Here is a 22947-nt window from a genome sequence, read left to right as displayed (position 1 = left end):
TCTCCATATCTTAGTTTTTTATCACTAAGGAGAACAGGGGAAATGAAGGGACGTGTATCGGAGTGTCCCGATGGCCCATCCGGGACTACAACCATCGCACCACCACAGACATGTGGCTGTACCGGGCCTACAGCGGTAGCCTGTATCATGGAGGAGAACTGGGCCGAGCCCTGCCCTCCTTCACCCAGGGCGACACAATAACCTGTATCCTAGACATGGAGGCTAGAACTATCTCCTTCGCCAAAAACAACAGGGTCAGTGCGTGTTTATGAGATAAGAACAATTCGCAATAGCATATGGATTATAATTGCCATCACACAAAGTGTTGCTTGATTTAGAAGCTACGGTAGTTACACTTAAAGATGATGTGAAATAAAAATGAATATTGATTCAAAAGTCAAAAATACTTTAGTTTTTCAATTGCAAATTGTAATTTTGTTTGATATTTTTTTGACAAATTTTAAGGAATATTATAGGTTAAGCTGTATTACTTCAGAAAATAATTTTGCACACATAAATAAAATAATAATATATAAAGACTAATGAACTTGAAATGTAAATTTTTAGGCCAACTGAGTTACGAAGTACTTTAACTGTTTTTATGTGTGTGTGTAGGAGCCCAAGCTGGCGTTTGAAGGAGTGGATGCCACAGAACTCTACCCCTGTGTTCTGTTCTACAGCAGTAACCCAGGAGAAAAGGTCAGTCTCTTAAACATATACACTAAAGAGCATTTTAAGCAATTCATACCGGAAAAGAAACACAATCCATAATTAGCTTGCTAAAAATAAATAAGCAAACCTCTACAAAAAAACTCTAAACTTACAAAAGCCTCTTGTTCCTCCACTGGCCTTTAGGTGGCGCTGTGTGACCTGCAGATGCGTGGCATGCCTAGCGATCTTTTACCAGGAGAGCCACTGTGCAGCCCGCGGGCCACGGTTCTGCTGGAGTCCACAATTCAGCTGTTAAGACGACTGTACGTGAACGATGACTGGGTTCCGCATATCAACCAGCACATGCTGAACAAACTACAGCTCATCAACCCTCTCATGAGGGAGGGACATGGCAAGATAGGTCAGTTAACTGCTTAAATGCTTACTTCATTTATATCTCTCTCTCTCTCTCTCTCTCTCTCTCTCTCTCTCTCTCTCCACAAAACAAAGGTTGAGTTTGTACACTACTTATGTAATTGTAAAACAGTAAGTGCAGGTAAACAGTAATATATCCTGTTATAAGACAGAGGATGATTTAAAACAATGAAGAACAGAGGTCTCATTTAAAGGTTAATATATTCTGTATTCCGTCCTCTGCCAGCAGGTCGTGCCAGTAATGAGTCTGAAGAGAAATGTAGGGTGAACAGAGAGAGGGGCTCTGCTTGGGTAGATGTCGGGATGTCGACAGACCACCTCTCTGGCCCGGCGGGGCTCTCTGACGCCCAGCTCAGCATGTTGTGCACTGAGGTCTGGCCTGTCATGGCCCTCATCGGAGGGGTGGACAGCGGTCTCCGTGCCGGGGGGACCTGCCTGCACAAACCCAGCGGTCGACGGGCCACCCTGCTTGGGGTCTTGAAAGACGGAAGCCCCCTGGCTAAGCTTCAGTGGGAGGAGACCGATTTTACTGTGAGGTAAGCACACATATACAGCACTCTTACAGACATGCAAATAATTGAAAGTTTATATTTTAATATGCTGTAATATCAAATTAGGGAGTAAGAGCCTTTCACACCAAGAGCTATGTGATAATATTCTTAAATGCAGACAAAAAAAACAAAAACAAAAAACTTTTTTCCTTTGCCCTATTTTTAATTCAGTTGGCAGTGAAAATGCTCGGTGTAAATCTAGTTTCAAGCTGGGCTCTGGGGGTGTTTGGGGGTCTGCAAAAAAATTAAGAGAAACAAGACTATGACATTACTATTACTATTACTATTACTAGTGTTACCGTAACTGAATATATCAAGTATCTTATTCTTAACACAATATATTTTCAACACCTTTACCAAGTTCAGTATAATTATTTTGCTATTTTATTTTGCTATTTTATTTTATTTATTTATATAAAACCCTTGTTTTAGAGTAAAATATAATGTTCTCCAGCACTGTCATTGGCTTCTGCCATTGTAATTTATGTATATTTTGTATGTTATATCTGTCCTGTTCTTTTTGCCAGTTGCATGCATTTTTCCTTTTCGATTTCTTCACTTCCCTTTTCTTGTATTGTCTTTTGTCCTCTTCATTTTTTTCTAATCATGGTATCCTTTCCTTTCCACTCTTTTATTTCTGTCTTGCCCCCTTCCTCTCACTCCTCTTCTCATCTTCATTCTGCTTGTGACCTGCTGTGGTCCCACTAACCCAAAGCTTCCTGAATTCTTGGTCACCTAGCGACACGCCTCTTTCCTCCCTGGAGCCGTGTGACATCCCCCAGCTGGACGTGTCCCGCTGCCGTGGCCTCAAAGCTTCGGTGTTGTTCGACCTCATCCTGATGACCGGCATCTTGGATGAGCAGGAGCTTCCTTCCGGATCATCCGCATTGCCAAGGAACCGAATCAGCTCAGAGGGCGGTCCGCGTAATGAGCTGGAGAGACGTTTGGATGAGGACATCGCTCGCATTATGATGGACGAAGAGGGAATGAGCTGTCCCGTGGATGAGGGCGAAAATAACCCAGAGGAGAGGAGAGAGGAGCACCAAGATGACATGTTCAGAACCCTCACACAGTCGAACGAGGACCGTGCTGGCGCCCCCTGTCCACCAATACTCGCACTCCAACCCAGGGTGGACTTCTTTGCTCTGGAACTTCGTGCAGTCCGCATTTCCTACCTCCTCTTGGGGGCGCTAAAATCTCTGGCTGTCATTCTGAGCTGCGGGAAGTTCACGGATCTTCTCCTGGTTCCCAAATCAGATGCAGGGGTCAGCGTAACTAGCCCTGACCCAGCGAGGACCTCTGCCGGTGGGGAGGAGAACGCCGAAACGCGCTCTGTGCTGCAGTTTGTGGTGCGGAGCATGGTGAAGTGGGCCGTCAGACCCTGTCCCATTAAACAGGCCATAGCTTTATCAGACCTCGAGAGGGCCCAGATCATCATCTTTAAAGGAGCATTGAACAGACTGCATGAGGATGGAAGCAAGGAACACAAAGGTTTGTTGCTTTTGCATGAACATCTGAACAAGCTGAAATGCTGAATGTGCTTTATTCAGTTGTTTACCACCTTTACTGTTCAAAAATAACAATAAGTTAATATATACACACACACACACACACACACACACACAGAGTATTTATTTATTTATATATATACTTTATATATAATTTATATATAACTACTATTATACCAAGTATATATACTGTATATAACTACTATACCAAGCATAGACTGATACCAAGATAATATAATTTCATTTATTAATATTATTAATAGTAGCAGTAGTTGTATTATTTCATTTAGCTTAGAAAAGTAAAAGTCTGTAATAATAGCTGATGATGATGATGATAATGCTAATAATTCTAACAGATATATTTTTAATTTCTTTGTTTTCTTATGTATTAATTAATTAATTTGTGTTTGTGTACATAGATTCAGGGGGTCACTCTTCCTCTCAGCCAGTGTCCAAATCCTCCAGTTCAGTCTCGCTTTACAGCAACGGCTCTGAGGGCACCGCCATCTTCGGCCAGTCAGCTTCACCCTCCACCAATGACCTCACAGCCTCCCTCCTCACCGCCCTGCAGGCTGACGGCCTGGACAACTTTAACCCTTTCCTGCCCATCAACCTGCTCCAGTGAGTTTCTCTTTGATCCCGTTACAATTTATTCTCTATATGATCTCATTGCAGTGAGCTCTCAAATGTGAAGTGAACAATATCTGCACCATTAGTGTCACCATATTATGTAATAAAATAGAATAGAATAGAAATGAAAATATTAAGCAATAATATAATATATTCCACAAACGTAGACCATCACCAGATTCCACCACTTCTCAGACCGACAAGTGCCGATTCAACATGTTTAATCAGTGAAAACAAGCTCCAACAGCCAAAACCCGATGAACGTGTCTGTCGCCGTCTGTCGGTGCAGTTTGAGTTGGCCTCAAAGGAACCTATGAATTAGCGAAATAATTATGAAGTACTATGAAGTAATGGCAGTTTAATGATGACATCTCCTGTAACATCTCCTTAGTGGCGATTGTTCTGGCACTTAAAATGTATACAGTTTGTAATTACTCTGCCATTCACTGTCAGTTTGAAGACAAAACCAAAGGGACATGAAAAGGGTTTCAGTCTAACACACACACTGTAAACTCTCTGACGTGTCTGGATGTTCTCACTCCAGATCGCTGTCGTCTGAGACACTCACACAGGTTACTGAGAGTTTGAATGAGAATACAGGTAAGTGTGTGAGTGTAAAGCTGTGGCTGTGTGCGTTATAACCCCACAAACACATGCTCCTCTCTTAACCTCAAGTGTCTGAGCATGGCTTAATGACACAAGGGTGATTTAACACCTCAACATAACACACGCTCAACAGAATGTTTGTTCTAGAGCTGGTGCTAGCGGTTCTCCTGTGTCTGTGTGTGCATGTGTGTGTGGCTGGGCTCCTCTAGGCGGATGGTGCTGGCCCGTTTTCCCACATTGGCAGGTCTTGTCCACAGTCCGGTTCTGCCCCCCGGGCTCAGCCTGACGAGCTCAGCGTCCTGTGAGGGCTTCACTGAGCAGCAGACCAGCTTCCTGGAGCCCTGTGGTCAGACCAGGACCCCCGTGGGTAAGACTGGCAGCGCAGGTTTCATAACGTCCAGACAAACTCTTGGAATATAAGGGACTAGTAAAAGTGGATGTCTAGCATATGGAGTCCATGAACATGGTTTATCTGGTCAGATGATGTTCCTGTGATTATTTAATTGTTTTTTTTAACAAACTAACATCAAGATTGGTTTATGTAGCACCGGAATTTGAGAAGTTTCCTTTAACTTAACCCTGACGGCCAGTGCATGTTTTACACTTGTGTCTTGCTTAGGAAGTTTTTTTTGTTTGCTTACTCACTGATTGCAAGAAATGTGTTTTTCACACCCAGTTAAATGGCACCTTGAATATCACAATGCATTACAAGACCAATTGCTTCTATACATATATTTATATTTTTATGCAATTTCTTTTATGAAAATATTGTTATTATAATAAAGTAAATAAATAAATATATTTGTAATAATTAATAGAATATATTACAAAATATTTGTATATGATACTTAATATATTTAATTATATTATCAGCATAATCTGAGTGAAAAGTAAATTGACAAATAAATAAATAAAAATTAGGCATTATGAAATTCATTTTTTTTATATATATATCACAAATTTGATTAGTGACTAAGAAAAATGATCTTGGGCATTTTTTTTTTTTACTTCAAATATAACCTTTATAAAATATATAAGATAAGATAAAATAAAATATAATATATAAAATGGTAAAAATAAATTAATAATTTAATAATAATTGAATTTGTAGTCCAAGTCCTCAGCCTGCTTTAGCACTTTTACTTTATTTTTTAAATGGATATATTTTATAAATAATTAATTAATCTTATTTTCCTGACTGGATCAGTCAGCCCAGTCCAGACATATTCTGATTCATCACTTAATAATTTTTATTTCTGTCCTTCAGAACAGCCCCAAATGTTTGTCCCAGTTCGCTTGCTTGAAATGGGCTTCTCAATGAGACACATCTACAGGGCCATGGAGGCAGCAGGTACCAACAAGTGCTTGCAACATCTAGACTCATTCTTACCCGTTTGAGGAGGAGACAATCATGTTATTAGATTACTGTTAAACTCCTCTTATACGATTGCAATAGTCAGTTTTACTGAATTTTCAAAGCAATGCAGTTATTCAGAAATAGAAATATTGGATAACAATGTCGAGTTTTGTATTGCATTTGATTGTTTTTGTAACTGAATAATTATTTACTGGTGATTCACTCATTACACTTCCCCTGTGAGATCCTGCTTCAATTCACCCCTCACTGTTCTTCCCCACTGGAACACTCGGCTGAATCACGGGAAATATTAGTGGAGCACCGCATGAAGTCTTATTAAGTGCTAACAAATGTTAGCAATTTAACTAAATTCTTAATAATGTTTTGCATATTTTTTGCATACTTATTGCTATCAAAATAAAAAGTGTGTGTGTGTGTGTGTGTGTGTGTGTGTGTGTGTGTGTGTGTGTATGTGTATGTTCTGTATGCTTTGTATAATTTTTATTGCATACTTACATTTTCTTGAGCATTACAGGTTTACAAAAATAAAATGTTATATATATTTTATTTATTTTTGATTGCAAAGCCAACTTTAAAAATTAGTCAGTTCCAAAAATTTTTTTTTACATTTTGCCTGCTTTTCCTTCGCTATCTGGTTCAATTGTTCATTGTTTTTGTTTTTAAATTAAATTAAAAAAATTCTTAAGAAATTAATTCTCAGACATAATTGGACTAATTTCAAGCTCATTTCAAGCTTTTTAAGTTTATGAGAAATCATAAATTCAGTCAAGTGTGTCCAAAGGTTTTTGGGGGTATTCTCCCTGACCCTTTTTGTGACATCTCTTAGGGGTCACTGGAGAGGTGGACTCACGCACCATCGAGGTGCTGGCCAGCTGGATGCTGGAACATCCCATCACAGAGGAGCAGCAGGCGGGAGAGGGCTCGTCTGTAGGGGGCGCCACTGATACACCCTCATCTGAAGGGCCCGAGACGGTCCAGTGCCCCGAGTCTCCTGCTCCTCTGACCTTACAGGAGAGCAGAGAACCCAACGAGAGGTGAATTCACACATCCAGGCACAACACAAAGTGACAAGCAATAAATCACATCTCTTGCATATTAATCTGAATCCTAATCAACCGCAACTGATAGTAAGATATTTTGATGGCCACTTGGTTTCAGTAGCTATGTTTCCATCCACCTATTTTTATGCAAACAAATTGGGGTACACAACAGAGCACACTGCATGGAATATTGTATGTATTCACTGTGTGTATTCTGATGTGTTTTCCAGTCTGTTAGCAGGTTTGGACCTGGTGGAGAGAGAGAACTTCTTAGATGTTCACCTCACGAGGAACAGACCTCCTCCTGCACGGAGACAGCGGTCTGGAGTGGGTCAGAGAACATCCTTCAGGAGAGCAGGTCAGATTTCACACAGTGTACACTAATGCACACTACCGTTCAAAAGTTTGGGGTCAGAGTTCTATTTCAAATAAATTCTGTTCCATTGAATTTTCTATTCATCAAAGAATCCTGAAAAAATGTATCACGGTTTCCACAAAAGTGTAATAATAAGAAATGTTTCTCGAGCAGCAAATCAGCATATTAGAATGATTTCTGAAGGATCATGTGACACCGAAGACTGGAGTAATGATGCTGAAATGAGCCTTTCATCACAGGAATAAATTAAATAAAATAATAATAATTTGTAATAATTTAAATTGTAAATAATATTTCACAGTATGACTGTTTTTACTGTATTTTTGATAAAATAAATGCAGCATGAGAGACTTCTTTAAGAAACATAAAAAATCTAACCGACCTTTAACTTTTAAATGGTAGTGTTCATGGGTATGTAAATGTATGTGGATGTGAAGTGATTACCCAGAGTGTACCGTACATTAAGAAGGACACATTTCAGTGACTCTGCCCTGAAGTTTGCTCCCCTATCTTATCTGTTTCAGACTCCCCGTCTCCCAGTCCTGTCCCATCGCTGTACAGACAGGACGTGGGAGTGGCAGAGTGGCCGGAGCGGGCTGAAACGCACCCGTTTGCTGCTGAAGAAGACTCTGAGCTGGGCTATATGGATGATCCGTACCACGAAGAGCCCTATGAGGAGCTGCTCACCCCAGAGTTCATCACCTCTGAGAGGGACACGCTGTGGATGGTAGAGGTGCTGGAGACTGACTATCATACTATCGTTCATTCTATCGTTCAATGTATCGGTCTATCGTTTATCATTCTATCGTTCTATCTATTCTATTGTTTATCACTCTATCATGTATCATTCTATCTATCTATCTATCTATCTATCTATCTATCTATCTATCTATCTATCTATCTATCATTTTCTCATTTACCATTTTATTTTTCCATCCATATGTCCATTGATTTATATTTCAATCAAATATGATTTATTGTTTTCCATTCTGTCATTTTTCATTTATCACTTTATCGTTCTGTGTATCATTTGTCGGTCTGTTCTTTCATCGTTCTGTCTTTTGTGTATTATTTCTGTTGTTTGTTTTGTTCTGTCTGTCTGTTGTTCTGTTGCGTGAATATTGTTTGTCCGTGTATGAATGTATTTTTCATTTCTCCTTCACTTTACCAACATATGTGTGTTTTGTCTCAGGGAAGAGAAGAGCACCCAGATCCCCATGAGATGGTGGAGTGTGAGCTGTGTAACACTCTCACCCTGCAGTTCAACAACCACATGAAGCGTCACCACCCAGGCTGCGGTCAGAGCGCCGGTCGCCGTGGTTACCGCAGCAATGGGGCCTACGTGGACGGCTGGTTCGGAGGCGAATGCGGATCAGGAAGCCCATACTACCTCCTGTGCAGTGCATGCAGGGAAAAGTATCTGGCTTCCAACCTGGGCGTTATGAACTCCAAACAGGATAGGTGATGATGAGGAAATTATGAGCATGTTTTAGCCATTTACCTTTTTTTATATACATCAACCCAGATGATTTCTTTTGTTCTTCTTCTTCTTCAGGGCAAGAGGTTTGGCGTCTGATCTGATTGGTCAGTTGGATGGTACATCAGAAGGTATTTTTCCAGTTATTTTTCTGTTAAAACAAACTTGTGCTGTTTATTAAGGCAAAACACTACAGGCAAAAACGTTGTTTTTTTATGCACTGGTCAATTTTGAGCTTTTTGGCTCTTCATGACTTTTCATACTAGTGGAAAGAAAATATCAGTTTATTTTATTGCCGGTATATACAGTGGCGTAACTTTGTTTTAAAAAGTGGTTGGGACAGGTGGAGTGGGGGGTTTGCTAATACAATGCTAAATCAGATATATGTACAATAACATTACGATGTCCAGCAATTGATTTAAATAGTAATATATGTCAGTGCCGAGAATTTTCGTGTGAATAAATACATAGATCCGCCTATTTGACCAACATGTATCTTAATGGTCCAGTAGCAGAACTTTCGCCAAGCGTGTCAGAGGTTCTGGGTTCTAATCCGCACTCGTATAATTATTTTTATTTTTCTCTTATAGTTTTTTTTTTTCTCATCAAAACCGATTATGTTCATCAGTGGTTGTATATCAAGCAGGGACACGTTTGTGTGCATTAGGTTTTGTGATTTCACCAGAACGAATAGAGAGTATCCGCAACGGATTGAAGCGCGCGTCCGAGTGAAGACAGTTACCTTGCAGTTACCCGAGTTACCTCGCGGCGTGTGCACTGATCACAGCGGCAACGAGCACTTTGATCGCTTGATTTAAAAAAACACATTTCAGCGCTAGATCGTCTCTTATTTAAAAAACAAACGAAATGAATGCTCTGCGAGATGTTTTATATATTTGTAGAATTGGTACATTCGTGCCGTGAGACAGTGACGGTTCTAGGATTTTTCTGTAACAGGGGCCATTAAGGGGCCACATGTTACATTCAGGGGCCAAACACAGGGTACATTCAAGCACACAAAATAATTTATTCAGTACGGTGCAAATACATTTCGGCAGTCATTCCTTTTTCAAACGGTCTAATAAAAAATTATGAGCCAGTAAAGTTCTTAATGATTTTTTTCCCATTTATTTATACTGTGCATAAAGGACACAATGCATTTCTTTCTGAATTCCACCTTTTAAGTTTCATAATCATGTCGTCGCTTATAAACAGTAAATTATTGTTAATTGTTTGGGGGTGGAATTGCATCTGTGATCGTTGTGAAGAATTCTCCGGTTGCTCTTCTCGTCGACGATTGATGGGTGGGAATCTCTAGGCACCTCACGATTCGATTACGATTCAGAGGGTAACGATTATCGATTATTAAGTTTTTTTTTTTTTTTTTTTTTTTTGTTTTTTACTACTTTGTACTTTTAAAGCAAAGTATTTATGATGACCCATAACGAACTTACTTCCAATACTTCCTATATTAATTTTATTAATAAAACAAATGGAAGTGATTTGGCAAGTCAACTAAGGTTACATTTGCCAGCATATGTCCCAACATTGCAAAGAACCAACAGGAAAATAAATGTGTGCCTGTACTAGCAGCGTACTTGTAGTAAATTAATACAAACTTCAGCATATTCTGAATCTCTAGCATTTAATAATAGACTTCTAACCAACATCCTCCTGTTATTTCCAATGAGCAATATAATCCTTCAGACAAAAAAACATTTTGCTGTAGCAAATTCACAAACAGTTTTCATTCAAAAATATAGAATTATGTACCAGCAGCTCTCATACAAACATAATGCTTGACTTACGCATATTCTGAATAATTAGTAGCCTAACATACAAAGCCGCTCTTATTCACAACTAAATAATAAAGAGTTATGACTTGAAATGTTTGCTGTATAGGCTACCACAATCAAAAACAGCTTATACAAAAAAAGTGAATGACCATCTGCAGAGAGCACAGTCAAAATGTAACTTTTTGTGACTGGCATTGCACATATTGCAGGGCAGTATAACGTACGTATAACAGATCGGTTTACAGCATATTGATGTTAAAACTAAACAATACAGAAAGCAACTCTCATACAAAAAATACTAAATAGGTCACAATGAAATTGCCAATTTTCCATACGTTAGCTTTTAACGAAGAGGGTGCTGTTCGAATTTGGTGCTCAGCCATCATCACGCGACTCTGTTATGTGCGCGTCTCTATTGTGCACGCCACAGACTGTCCGCGCACTGCACGTCCGCTTTAAGTTCCGCCTTTTGCTTTCCGTCAATATTACGTTATTAGGAAAAAAAATAAAATATATATATATATTTTTAGAAAACCGATTTTTGACATTTGTGAATCGATTCAGAATCGTCCACGTCTGCATCGCGATGCATCTAAGAATCGATTTTTCCCCCACCCCTAGGAACGGGGGCCAATCAGGGGCCAATCAGATTTCAGCAGGGGCCAGGGCCCCTGTGGCCCCGCCTCTAGAACCGCCCCTGCCGTGAGATGTTTTAAAAAGTGGTGGGGACAATATCGACCCTGGCAAAAACTGGTGGGGACATGTCCCACCCGTCCCACCCGCAAATTACGCCTATGGGTATATATGAGTTATATACTGAAGGTTTTTACAGAGGGGTTTATTCATAAATAGTTTGTCTGGCTTTATACAACGTTTTATTCCTTGAAACATGGTAAATCTTTTTGTTTTTTTATTTGGCTGTTGACAGTATTTTCAGATATATGGAGCGATAAAAAGAGATATGCAAAATCCCCAATGGGGATATGTCAACAAAATAAAACAATAATTTTGAACCTGGCTTTATTCAATGTTCAGATTTCTGTTCTGGAAATTTATGGAAGTTAATTAGATAATGCCTGATTTGCATTTTTAAACATAACATTTCAGAAAACTGGTAATGCAAAAAAGGTTAACAATTCTAAATTTAATGTGGAATTATAGTGATATCTATTAGGTAATTGCTTTAAACTACTGTATTCACCAGGGGTGTCTTGCCATGAATTCATGTGTAATGATTTGAATGTGTGTGTTAGATGAGTGGGATCCAGGCAACCAGGAAGACTCTGACTCGGACCGGCTTACGGGTTTGGAGGACTTTGGGATTCTTCTGAGACCTTTGGGTCTGAGTGAGAAGAAGCCCGTGCCCGACCCCATCCCCTTCATGGAACACGACCCTCTTGGAGCTCTGGTCAGTGGCCTGGCCACTGGTGACAACAACCTTCTTTACAAAGGTAATATTCTCATAATCAAAAGCTATGTTTACAGTTGTCCGATACATATTGCATGTAAGAGCTTCCCAAAATCACAGTGAAATGCATCACATTGTTGTTTATTCATTGTGTGTAGGTGTTGTTAGCACTGAGCTGAAGAGCTCCTCGGTTCCTCTGAGTCTAGGGGAGCAGGCAGCATCCCTTCGGGAACCCCAGGAGAGACTGTTGGCTCTGAGGAGAGTCACCTCCACCACTCAGATCCTGCTAGCCTACAGTATGGTGATGAGAGCTCTCTCACAGACCTACTCCAGGTAACAACCACTCGCTCACCTCCGCCTGACTGCCCTGCAGAATATCACCTTCACAGCGAGTCTGACATGTCACACTGTGATTGATCCATCAATGTCTGACTGACCTCAGCCTTGCAGAATTCCATCATTCACTCACAAAAATGTTTTACCCTTCCCTTGGCCCTTTAATTTAATTTGACCAGTTTGTTCATTCTTTCAAATACTAATACAGGTATATTACTCTGTTCTTTTTAACACTGTTTACTTCATTTAAATGCATTCTGCACAATGCATTCTCACAGTCATAAATCCCTTCAGACATATCCAGAATCTTCTTACTGTGATGATCCATCAGATTCTGACTGATTTTTCCAAGATGTTTAATGGTAAATAACTCACCAGGAATTCAACCCCTTCCTTACAATCAACCACATGCTCTCATTTAGATCTGCCTCCATCCAGTTAACATCATATGGATAGAACCAAGTCCCTGTCCCTGTCCTGTCTTTTTCTGTAATCTGTTTTTCAGATGTGCATAACAATACAAAACAAATAATCTGTTGCTACTTCCATTACATCGCAACATAGTCTGTTTTTATATACAAATGTATATATACAATGTGTATATGTTATTGTACATTACGATGTACATTATGAACTGTCTCTCAAAGCTCTCTCTGTCCCTGTGTGTTACAGTAGTTCAGTGTGTAATCAGTCCAGTGGTCTGGAAGCTCTGGGTCTGGCTGACATCCGTATCCTGGTGCGACTGATGTGTCTGGCAGCAGGGGGGCGTGTCCAGACTGTCCACACAGGCGTGGACCAGCAGGGGATGGGGCGTGGCTCTGTGAACGATCGCACAGGCTCCGCCTTTCTGTCGTTCCTCAGTTCAGCAATCGGCAGTTTAGTGGCCCACAGTCCTGCTGCCTACAGAGAGTTAGTGGATATCTGCACCCAGGTACACACACTCTCACTCACACACTCTCTCTCTCTCTCTCTCTCTCTCTCTCTCTCTCTCTCTCTCTCTCTCTCTCTCTATCTATCCATCCTCCCTACTACTCTGCTAATGTTTCTCACCTCATTATCCTTGTTACGCTCTTCATCATTCTCTCCTTTGAGCTCATTTAATCATCCTGTCTTCCTCCTAATCATGCTGTCTCACCTGCATGTCCTTCCTCTCAGGATCTCATGGCAGCAGCTACAGGGATGAACATCAGTGCTATCAGCGATCCGCAGCAGAGAATGAGGCAAAGCTCCGCCCTGAAGGGAGCGATGCAGGAGCCGAGAGAACTGACTCCGCCCACCTTCCTGGTCACACAGAGTCTGGTGTCCCTCCTGACTGAGAAAGGCATCCGATTCCGTTACAAGGTGGAAAGAAGCGAATCCACTGAATCAAAGGGTAAAAAATTACATTTTCTTGACTCAAACAGGTACATATATATATTATATGGTTATAATTATTTTTTATATAATAAAAACATTTTTTTATTTCATGCTCCATAAAAGTTTTGTTTAATTTAGACCAGGAATTCCCAAAATGTATTGTCAGCCAAACCCATTGGACCTAAAATGATTAATTGATCAATTAACATTTTAAGTTAATGTTTAAATAATTTAACAGCACATTTGCATATTTATGGTGCTTTGACGGTGGTTAAACAGTAATACAATATTTATTTAAATAAATTAATAAAATAAAATATTTCTTTTTTTAGTATGTGATTATATTTGATTATTTGATTTATTTTTAGTTAGTTTAGTCTAACTAACCAGTGATCATGAATGACTGGAAAAGTCATGGACAGTGGTTTTGGGAACCCTGCTGGTTTTGGTTCTAGTGACTCACTTGTCTACCCATATATCAACTTTAAATGCCAATAAAAGATTTGCTATTAATTTATCCTAATTAACGGCACATGTCATTGGACAGAAGGTGGAACCCCTCCACCCTCAGGTCCGCCTCTCTCTCAAGCAGGGGTACGGGTCGGACCGCTGGAGCTGACTAATGCGCTCGCTGCCTGTGCCCTGTCGGCCAGGCTGACCAGCAGACACCGTCAATGGGCAACACAACAGCTGGTCCAGGCCCTGGCGGTTTTTGAGAAAGACAACACCGCCAGACCCCAGACATACAGTGACATGGCCGGAGATCTGCGCAAGTGCCCCGTAAGGAAGCTGGAAGGACATCAGAACAGGGTAAAGAGGACAGAGATAGAACACTTATAGAAAAAATGTATTCATTGGTACACAACTGCTAATAGACACAATCAGAAAGTTTGATGCTTAACCTGCTTAAGCTTTGCATTAAAATTTAAATATATTTAAATAAAAATAATATGTTATATACATGTATATTAGATTTTTGTAAAAGAAAATAATACTTTTATTCAGCAAGGATGCATTAAATTGATCAAAAGTGACGGTAAATACTTGTAAATAATGTAAATAACAGTAAATAATGTTAAAATAATACAGAAGATTTGTATTTCATATTAAAACCATATTTTGAACTTTCTATTTTTCAAGTTCTGAAAACATTGTATCATGCTACAATGTTTTCAACATTGATAATTATCTGTCTATCTATCTATCTATCTATCTATCTATCTATCTATCTATCTATCTATCTATCTATCTATCTATCTGTCTGTCTGTCTGTCTGTCTCATTCTAAATATAAACAGAGCTATTCTTACTGTGAACTTTGTCCAGGGCATCACAGAATGTCTTAACTTGTTTGTAATTGGCTGTTGTGTTTGTAGGTGAGCAGCTGCAGCTGGAATACAGAACAAGGTCTGTTGGCCACCGGCTCACAGGACGGAACGGTTCGACTGTGGGCCATAACACCAAACACAACAGAGCTGCAGCACACACACACCTGCACTGTCAGGTGAGACTCCTTGCTTTTCGTCTCTTTGATTAGGATAGGGAGAAATCCAAATGTTTCATAGGTCTGATGGGAAATACATTTTTCTGTAGAATGAGATGGAAATGGATGCTTTGGGCTCTGACAGCTCTGTGTTTGTGTGTGTCTTCTCTGCAGTGAGGACGCTCAGAGCTCAGATGGGTCGATGGGATCTCATCTGCTGTCTGCTGTCTTGTGGAGCGCAGGGGGAACTCTACTGGCTGCGTTCCAGAACAAACTCATCAACATCTGGACCATCAACGGTCAGACCAGCATTACACTGTCACATACCTGCACACACACAGTTACAGCTCTTCTGCTGCCAAGTCTTGTGTAATCGAACATGTATAATGTACTTGATAGTTGATTGTAAGAGTAACGCCAGCACTCTTCTGAAAATGCCTTGCTATACGGAATATCCGTGGAACTGTTACTAGTGTCTGATTTCGTAAATCGTTTGTTTCTGAATATAAAAATGTCAACACAATGTGACGTACTTGCTCTGGCACTAGTTTTGGATGAAGAGATGTGCTTGTTGTTGTCATTTGTTATCGTTGTACTAGCAGAATGTGACGGTTGGTCGGTGTGGTATCTATATCTATATAGATATATTTTTAATAAACACAATTACTAAAACTAACTGAAATTAAATTGAAACTGGAAATATAAACTAGCAAAATATTAGTGTATATTTTTCATCTAATATTTATTTTTATTTTATTTCAATTTTATTTCAATTACTGTAAAATTTAAATATCAACCAAAAAAAGTTTGCGTCATTTTTGCCAAAAATGTTTGAGTGATGGGGCTAGTTGTTATGCAGTTCTATGGTGTTCTATGCAATGTTTTTCACAAATTCTATCATCTTTTAGTGGTGCTTGTCTTGACTAATAATTTCATAGTCTAACATTCCCAATCCAGCCAAATCCTGATGGATAGAAACGTCCCGCAGTATATATACGTGCATCTGAAAATGTCCTGGACATATTGGATTTAGTACAAGCACCTTTATTTGTGTTTGTCTTCTTTCCTGTAGGTACTCAGGCACACATAGAGGCTCAGTCGTCCTGGGTCACGGCGCTCTCATGGGTTCAGACCTCCTCTCCGTTCCTCAGTCAGGAAGCCTGTAGTCAGGTCAGTCCTCCTGAGAGTCTGCTGGTGGGACGGCTGGACGGCTCCCTCTGCTGGCTGGAGGTCACAGAGGACTTGAGGGTGGAGAGAACAGAGCTCACTCACTGCCACAGAAAAGAAGGTTGGTGGCAAAAAAAGTGCTAAAGATCTCTCTGTTTTAATGTGCTTGGAGAAATTCTGTAGCGAATGAACTTTGTGTGTGTTTTTCCTCCTGTTCAGCACCTCAGTGTCTGGCCTGGTACAGTGTTGATAAACCCTTTGCTGTGGGCTATCCTGATGGCAAAATTCTCCTCGCAACAGCAGAGAGCTATGAAACCGAGCCACCCATTCTGCTAACAGCATTTCCTGTGAGTAAGAAGTCATCAAAACACTCATGCGCTGCATGTGAAATCGCATACTTTCTGAGTTGGTACCAGGTAGACACCAACTCATTTTAATGATTCAGTTTACATTTACATTTAGTCATTTAGCAGATGCTTTTGTCCAAAGCGATTTACAATTAGGACTAAATTAAGCGAGTCATCGTGAAGAGGCAAAAACAACGCAAGAAGTGCTCAAAATATGAAGTTCAGGCATTGTTCAGAGTAGCATAAGCCCGATAAGCGAGGATTAAAGGAAAAATAGTTGAATAGTTGAAATTCAGTTGAATCGAAGTTTGTAAGCATTTATAAATCACTAGACTGTAAGTGATAAGTGACGTGGATTTAGAAAATATTTTCTTAGTTAGTTTTTTATATATATATTTTTTTTTATTGATCTGATTTGTGTGACATCATTAAAGGAGTAAAAACACTCTCATTTATATAATTGAATCAATACTGATGTTAGTTCCTAGTAGTTAGGAATAGTAGCTTTTAAATATTTACACTAACATTCAAAAGTTTGGGGTCAATGCGATTTATGTAATGATACTGAAAATTTAGCTTTGCATCACAGGAATAAATTACATTTTAAAATATATTAAATCAGAAAATATTTATTTTTAATTGAAGTAATATTTCACAGTATTACTGTTTTTACTGTATTTTCGATCATATAAATGCAGCCTTGATGAACATGAGAGCTTTCAAAAACATTAAAGATTCAGTATTTAATCACAAAAATAAATGTCATTCTTAAATAAAATGCTACATGGGGATTGGAACACTTTTAAATGATGACCCATTTTTTTATATAAATAAACCATACAAATAAACTGATTTAATAAAATAAAACGTCTTAACTCTACACAGCCTAGACAGTTTGGGATTTTGTGTGAAACCCAACCCATTCTTTTACACAAATAAACCCATATTTTTTGAGAGTGACGCTTTTTATTATTTTTTTTGTTTTCCAGGAGAGTGTGAGTGCACTCAGGTGGGACCCTACAGGACATCTGCTGCTGTCTGTTGGCCGCTCTGAGGTGGTGAAGATATGGGGTCGTGCCAGCGGCGCGTGGGTCACCCTCCACTCTCTGTTCCACACGGGCAACGTCAACACGGCCGAGTGGTGCCCTCTGCCCGGGAGAGGGGCGGAGCCTCGTCTTATGATGGCAGTGTGAGTGTGGCATATGTTTAATAATCATTAAAGCAGACATATATGTTCAGAACTAGTGCACATTAACATATTCCCAACCGCTTCAGTATTTAGCAACTTGCTGGTGGTGTTACTACTCATTTCACATGTGAAAAAGTGAGCCAATACTAACAGAATCCATTTACATATAGAATTAAGCAAGAGGAGATGTGGTTGACACAGAAGGCGGAAAGTCCTGCATACGCCAATAGATACGAAATTCTGTCGTTTTCACTTGAAGATCCAGTTATGACATGTTGATTAAACATTACAATTTAAAATTTGCATTTACAAAATAGATAGGGTGTATTTTCATTTCATGCCGACTTTAAGGTCTTAGGGGGGGTGAAAATAGAGGAAAATGTGTTAAATTAAATTACGACAGCTTTGGTGGATGAAACCTTGACTAACATTATAAGTGGCTTTAAAAGGTGCTGCAAAAGTGTATAATATGGCACTTTTATTATTTCTTCACACCATTTACTTGAATAATGGGTAACAGATATCTCAGAGGAGCTTTTGAGAGCTTTAAACCTGTACTTCATGAAGTATTTTTAGGATATGTAGACATTTAGCTGTCATGTTGGTACTCAAGGATGCACAGGTGTATAATCCGTCATCCAAGTGTTTTGATTTTCCTTTCTTCATTTCCTCAGTGGATGTCAAAATGGCCTCCTGTATGTGTGGACTCTTCCTCAAGGGGGCACTAATGTCTCAGTGCCCAATTTCCTCACCCCATCTACCAGCCAAGACAAGAGCAGTGCCATCAAGGTCAGAATAATATATTTATCTTTTTTTTGGGAGATAATTTGCTTGGGATAAATTAAGCTGTCTTATTTATTACCTGTTTAACCTTACCTTTTAATTCACTTTCGCGCTGTTAGATTAAATGTGTCTCTAAAGAAGTTTTTTGTGTGTGTGTTTCAGCGAGGAAATGCTAAATGTGTGTTCCGACTAAGTGGACACATTACCGCGGTAAAGACGCTGTCATTTTGCCCCAGTGGGCTTGCTCTGGTGTCTGGAGGAATCGGAGGGGTGCTCAACATCTGGTCTCTCAGGGTGAGTCAAACGCTTCTTTTTGGCGTTTCTTTTATTAGCTTTACAAAACTCCTGTTTTTGATTGTAAACACTCCTCTCATCTGTTCTAGGATGGTTCAGTCCTGCAGACTGTAGTTACAGGAATGGGCTCTGTAGTTTGTACCACCTGGATACAACACATAGGGGTGACTGCTTGTTCTGGAAGGTCAAAGGTACTAAATACTTCCGGAAAATGTGTTTAATTTAATAAATATTTAATTTAAAAATGGTTTAAGCAATGCTTAATGCATGTACCTATCTGTTTCTCCAATCTCAGGATGTTTTGCTAATTCGCTGTACCCCAGACTGGATCTCTCAGAATCACATTCTGGCCTCCTGCCGCTCTGTTCTACGCAGTCAGGGCATTCTGGGATTGAATCGTGCTCCCTGCATGGCTGTCTTTCTTGAGCGCCTTCCCACACTGCTTCAGGAGCAGTACAGCTATGAAAAGGTACATACACTTTCTCATCAAAACTGAAAATTCTAAATTAGCTACATATATTGTCCTTTTAATGAGTTATATTTTGCTCTCTTCATGTTATGGCTGATAACTATGAAGGTAAAAGAGTAGCAAAACTCAAGAGCATGTCGATGTGAATTTGAGAACTTGTACAATAAATATTCGTACTTGTACGCTAAAATTTACACTCACAGCTCCGATGTGAAAACCTGTAAAATACAAATCTGAAGCTGACTTTTGAGATTTGCACTCGCAGACAATAGTCACAAACCTGTATTCTGAATTTGAAGCTGCAGACAAGTAGTCACAAATGTGTAAAATGCCATTCACAAAAATACAATGACAGACAAACCTGTAGTACATAGTTGCACTTATTCTTTCATTCACGTTCGCAGTACAACCACAATTAGGCACTTGCAACTTCTCAAATCTGTCACTGCAATTTCAAATGTCGCGCCTTGACTTTTGCTACTCTTTTCGCGTTATATTAGATGCAAAACTAACTTGTGCACTTGCAACTCAGTGGCGGCGAGAGAGAAAGGCGGGGGAGGGGGCAAGGGGGCAAAGGAGTCATTTTATTGGTTGGCGCCTAGCCAATGAAATGGGACCTATTTTGTACGCAATGATGTCATGAAATCCTCCTCTGAGACGTTCTGAACGGGGCTTAATGCATTAGACAGTGATATTAAAAGAAATACATGATATTATCAAACTCAGTAAACACCATACTAATAATGCATACTATGTACAGAAAAGCAGATGAGCCCAGAATATAAACGCAACACGTTTAATTACAAGTTAAGCGTTTCCCTCCCATAGAAAACCAAGAAAACGCTTAATGGACCAACGGTTATATTAGGTATTTAATATGTTTAGGTAATAAAATATGCTCATAAAACAGGGAAATCTGTAATTATATGTGTCCTTTGTGTTAAAATGAGTTCTTATGACATAGCAACACTAAACTCCTAGAACACTATAGAAATGACAAAACTGTATTGCATACATTAGAATAACTGACACATATTTGCCTCAATTCTGACCCAGTCTGAATCTGAGTTTCTGCGGTTCTGAGAATCTTTTGAAAAGAATTCGTCAATAGAAAACTGCCTCCCTGAATTCCAGTTAATACGAACACAGCAGGAAAGGAAAAAATTGAACTTCTATTCAGATAACAAAGAAGTATATAATCAACCTTTTAAGATAGAAGAATTAATACACTCTATAAAATGTTCACATGATACTGCTGTTGGTCCAGACAAAATTCATTATCAATTCTTAAAGCACTTACCCCAAAGTATATTATCTCTTCTTTTGGATAACTTCAATCTTGTATGGTCTTCTGGACAAATACCACCCTCTTGGAAAGAAGCAACCGTAATCCCAATACCTAAACCAGGAAAAGACCATACAGATCCAAATAATTATCGACCAATCGCTCTTACCAGTTGCCTCTGTAAAACAATGGAGAGAATGGTAAATAATCGACTTGTTTGGACACTGGAATCGAAGAAACAAATAAGTGATTATCAATGTGGCTTTAGACGTGGAAAGTGCACTTTGGATCAATTAATCCGACTGGAAACTTATATCAGAGATGGTTTCATTAGAAAAGAACATGTTGTCGCTGTCTTTTTTGATTTGGAAAAAGCATATGATACAACATGGAGATATGGAATCTTAAAAGATCTTTACCACATGGGTTTTAGAGGACGATTACCCATCTTCATTTTAAATTTTTTGGCTAGCAGATATTTTAAAGTCCAAGTAGGAAACATCTTGTCGGATATTCACAAACAAGAACTTGGAGTTCCTCAGGGAAGTATTCTCTCTGTCACTCTTTTCAGCATTAAAATAAACAGCATTGAGAATATCATCGGATCTAATATATTCTGCAGCCTATATGTGGATGATCTCTGTATCTGTTATAGGGGGAAGAACATGAGTACAATTGAAAGGCAACTGCAGTTATGTATTCACAAAATATATCAGTGGTCAGTTGAAAATGGATTCAAGTTCTCTAAATCAAAAACAGTTTGTACCCACTTCTGTATCCAGCGATCCCTTCATCATGATCCAGAACTCTTCATTAATAGAGAACCGATTAATGTTGTTAAGGAAATCAAGTACTTGGGTCTTCTATTTGACAACAAAATGACTTTCATTCCTCATTTGAAATCACTAAAAAACAAGTGTCTTAAAGCTATGAATATAATGAGAGTATTGGCAAAAACAAAATGGGGAGCAGATTATATTGTTCTTTTGAGACTCTATAGAACACTAATTCGTTCCCGTCTTGATTATGGAAGCATAATATATGACTCTGCCAGAAAATCATATAAGCAGATGCTTGACTCAGTACATCATCAAGGCTTACGACTTGCCTTGGGAGCATTTAGAACTTCGCCAGTGCAAAGTTTGTACATTGAAGCCAATGAACCTTCTCTTCAAAATAGACGATTGAAGCTCTCACTCCAATATGCTGTCAAAATAAAGGCAAATAAAACCAATCCTGCTTATTCTACAGTCTTCAACCCACAATTTACTCCTTTGTATGAGAGCAAACCTAAAAGCATCAGATCTTTTGCTATTCGTATTAAAACACATTTGGAGAACTTAAATACAAATTTGAACATTTTAAATCAAATACAATTCAATTCTATATCTCCCTGGAAATTAAAGAAGCCTAATATCAATTTGGATTTGGCTCATCAGAGGAAAGGAGTGACCCATCCAAATGTATATAGACAGCAATATTTGGACATAAGAAACCAATTCCCTTTTCACGTACCTGTATTCACAGATGGTTCGAAGGTGGAAAATAGTGTAACGGCAGCAATGGTGACTGGACATCAACGCTATGGAATCCGTATTCCAAAACAGTGCTCAATTTTTTCTGCTGAAGCACGTGCTTTACTTTTAGCTTTGGAGCATATTGAAAATGCACAACAAAAAAAATCTATAATTTTTACAGACTCGAAATCTTGTCTTCAAGCATTGGACACTTTAAAAACTGATCATCCTTTAGTGGACTGCATTTTAACAAAAGTGGATTATCTACTAAATCAGTTCTTCAGTATTGTCTTTTGTTGGGTTCCAGGACATGTTGGTCTTTCAGGAAATGAACGAGCTGATGCAGCTGCTAAGGACGCTCTTAATCAGGAAGTTAATGAATGTCAAATTCCTCCTTCAGATATGAGACCGATTATTAATCGATATATTTTAAATAAGTGGCAAGAAGAGTGGAATATGCACAAGAATAATAAATTGTATGGAACTAATCCGGAAATTACAAATAGACTTTTTATTAATTTTAAAACTAGACTTGATCAAGTTGTCTACACTAGATGTCGTGTGGGTCACACAAGTTTGACCCATGGTTTTTTGCTTAAGGGTGAAGATCCAACTCTATGCATGTTTTGTAAAATTCCCTTATCTGTTAAACATATTTTATTGGATTGTCCTGGACTTATTACAAGCAGAATGCTCTTTTACAAAGTTACTTCACTTAAGGACATATTTAATGAGATTATGCCTGAAAAGGTTTTGGAATTTTTATCATGTGTTAATTTAAAAAATCTCATATAATATGACTTGCTGTGTTTAATTGTTTTGTTTTTTATTGTATTTATATGATATTTGTATTTTTGTAATTGTAT

The 22947-nt window shown here is 38.9% G+C and overlaps 1 protein-coding gene across 6 annotated transcripts in view; it reads left to right on the top strand.

Moving 5' to 3' along the window:
• The window catches only part of LOC311097490 (putative E3 ubiquitin-protein ligase HERC1), a 71870-nt gene that overhangs the window by 34726 nt on the left and 14197 nt on the right, over nt 1-22947 (top strand). For 2 of the 6 annotated variants that reach the window (XM_084137194.1, XM_084137191.1), the window contains exons 34-60: nt 15-254; nt 616-699; nt 856-1072; nt 1313-1622; nt 2353-3128; nt 3565-3766; nt 4591-4748; nt 5649-5732; nt 6586-6793; nt 7030-7157; nt 7700-7908; nt 8368-8636; nt 8731-8783; nt 11702-11899; nt 12015-12189; nt 12865-13123; nt 13348-13564; nt 14096-14358; nt 14924-15051; nt 15205-15329; nt 16103-16318; nt 16417-16544; nt 17534-17733; nt 18408-18522; nt 18679-18810; nt 18900-19001; nt 19106-19279. In XM_084137194.1, the coding sequence (XP_083993320.1) occupies nt 15-254; nt 616-699; nt 856-1072; nt 1313-1622; nt 2353-3128; nt 3565-3766; nt 4591-4748; nt 5649-5732; nt 6586-6793; nt 7030-7157; nt 7700-7908; nt 8368-8636; nt 8731-8783; nt 11702-11899; nt 12015-12189; nt 12865-13123; nt 13348-13564; nt 14096-14358; nt 14924-15051; nt 15205-15329; nt 16103-16318; nt 16417-16544; nt 17534-17733; nt 18408-18522; nt 18679-18810; nt 18900-19001; nt 19106-19279 (5370 nt within the window). Of the gene's footprint in view, nt 1-14; nt 255-615; nt 700-855; nt 1073-1312; nt 1623-2352; nt 3129-3564; nt 3767-4319; nt 4376-4590; nt 4749-5648; nt 5733-6585; nt 6794-7029; nt 7158-7699; nt 7909-8367; nt 8637-8730; nt 8784-11701; nt 11900-12014; nt 12190-12864; nt 13124-13347; nt 13565-14095; nt 14359-14923; nt 15052-15204; nt 15330-16102; nt 16319-16416; nt 16545-17533; nt 17734-18407; nt 18523-18678; nt 18811-18899; nt 19002-19105; nt 19280-22947 lie in introns of all 6 variants that reach the window. The other 4 variants (XM_084137192.1, XM_084137195.1, XM_084137193.1 and 1 more) reach the window with 4 other exon arrangements.

The sequence above is a fragment of the Abramis brama genome (assembly GCF_963993115.1).
Source record: "Abramis brama genome assembly, chromosome: 15".
In the NCBI taxonomy this organism is placed as follows: Eukaryota; Metazoa; Chordata; class Actinopteri; order Cypriniformes; family Leuciscidae; genus Abramis; species Abramis brama.
Note: the sequence above shows the minus strand (reverse complement) of the source record. Positions and strands in the feature narration are given on the sequence as shown.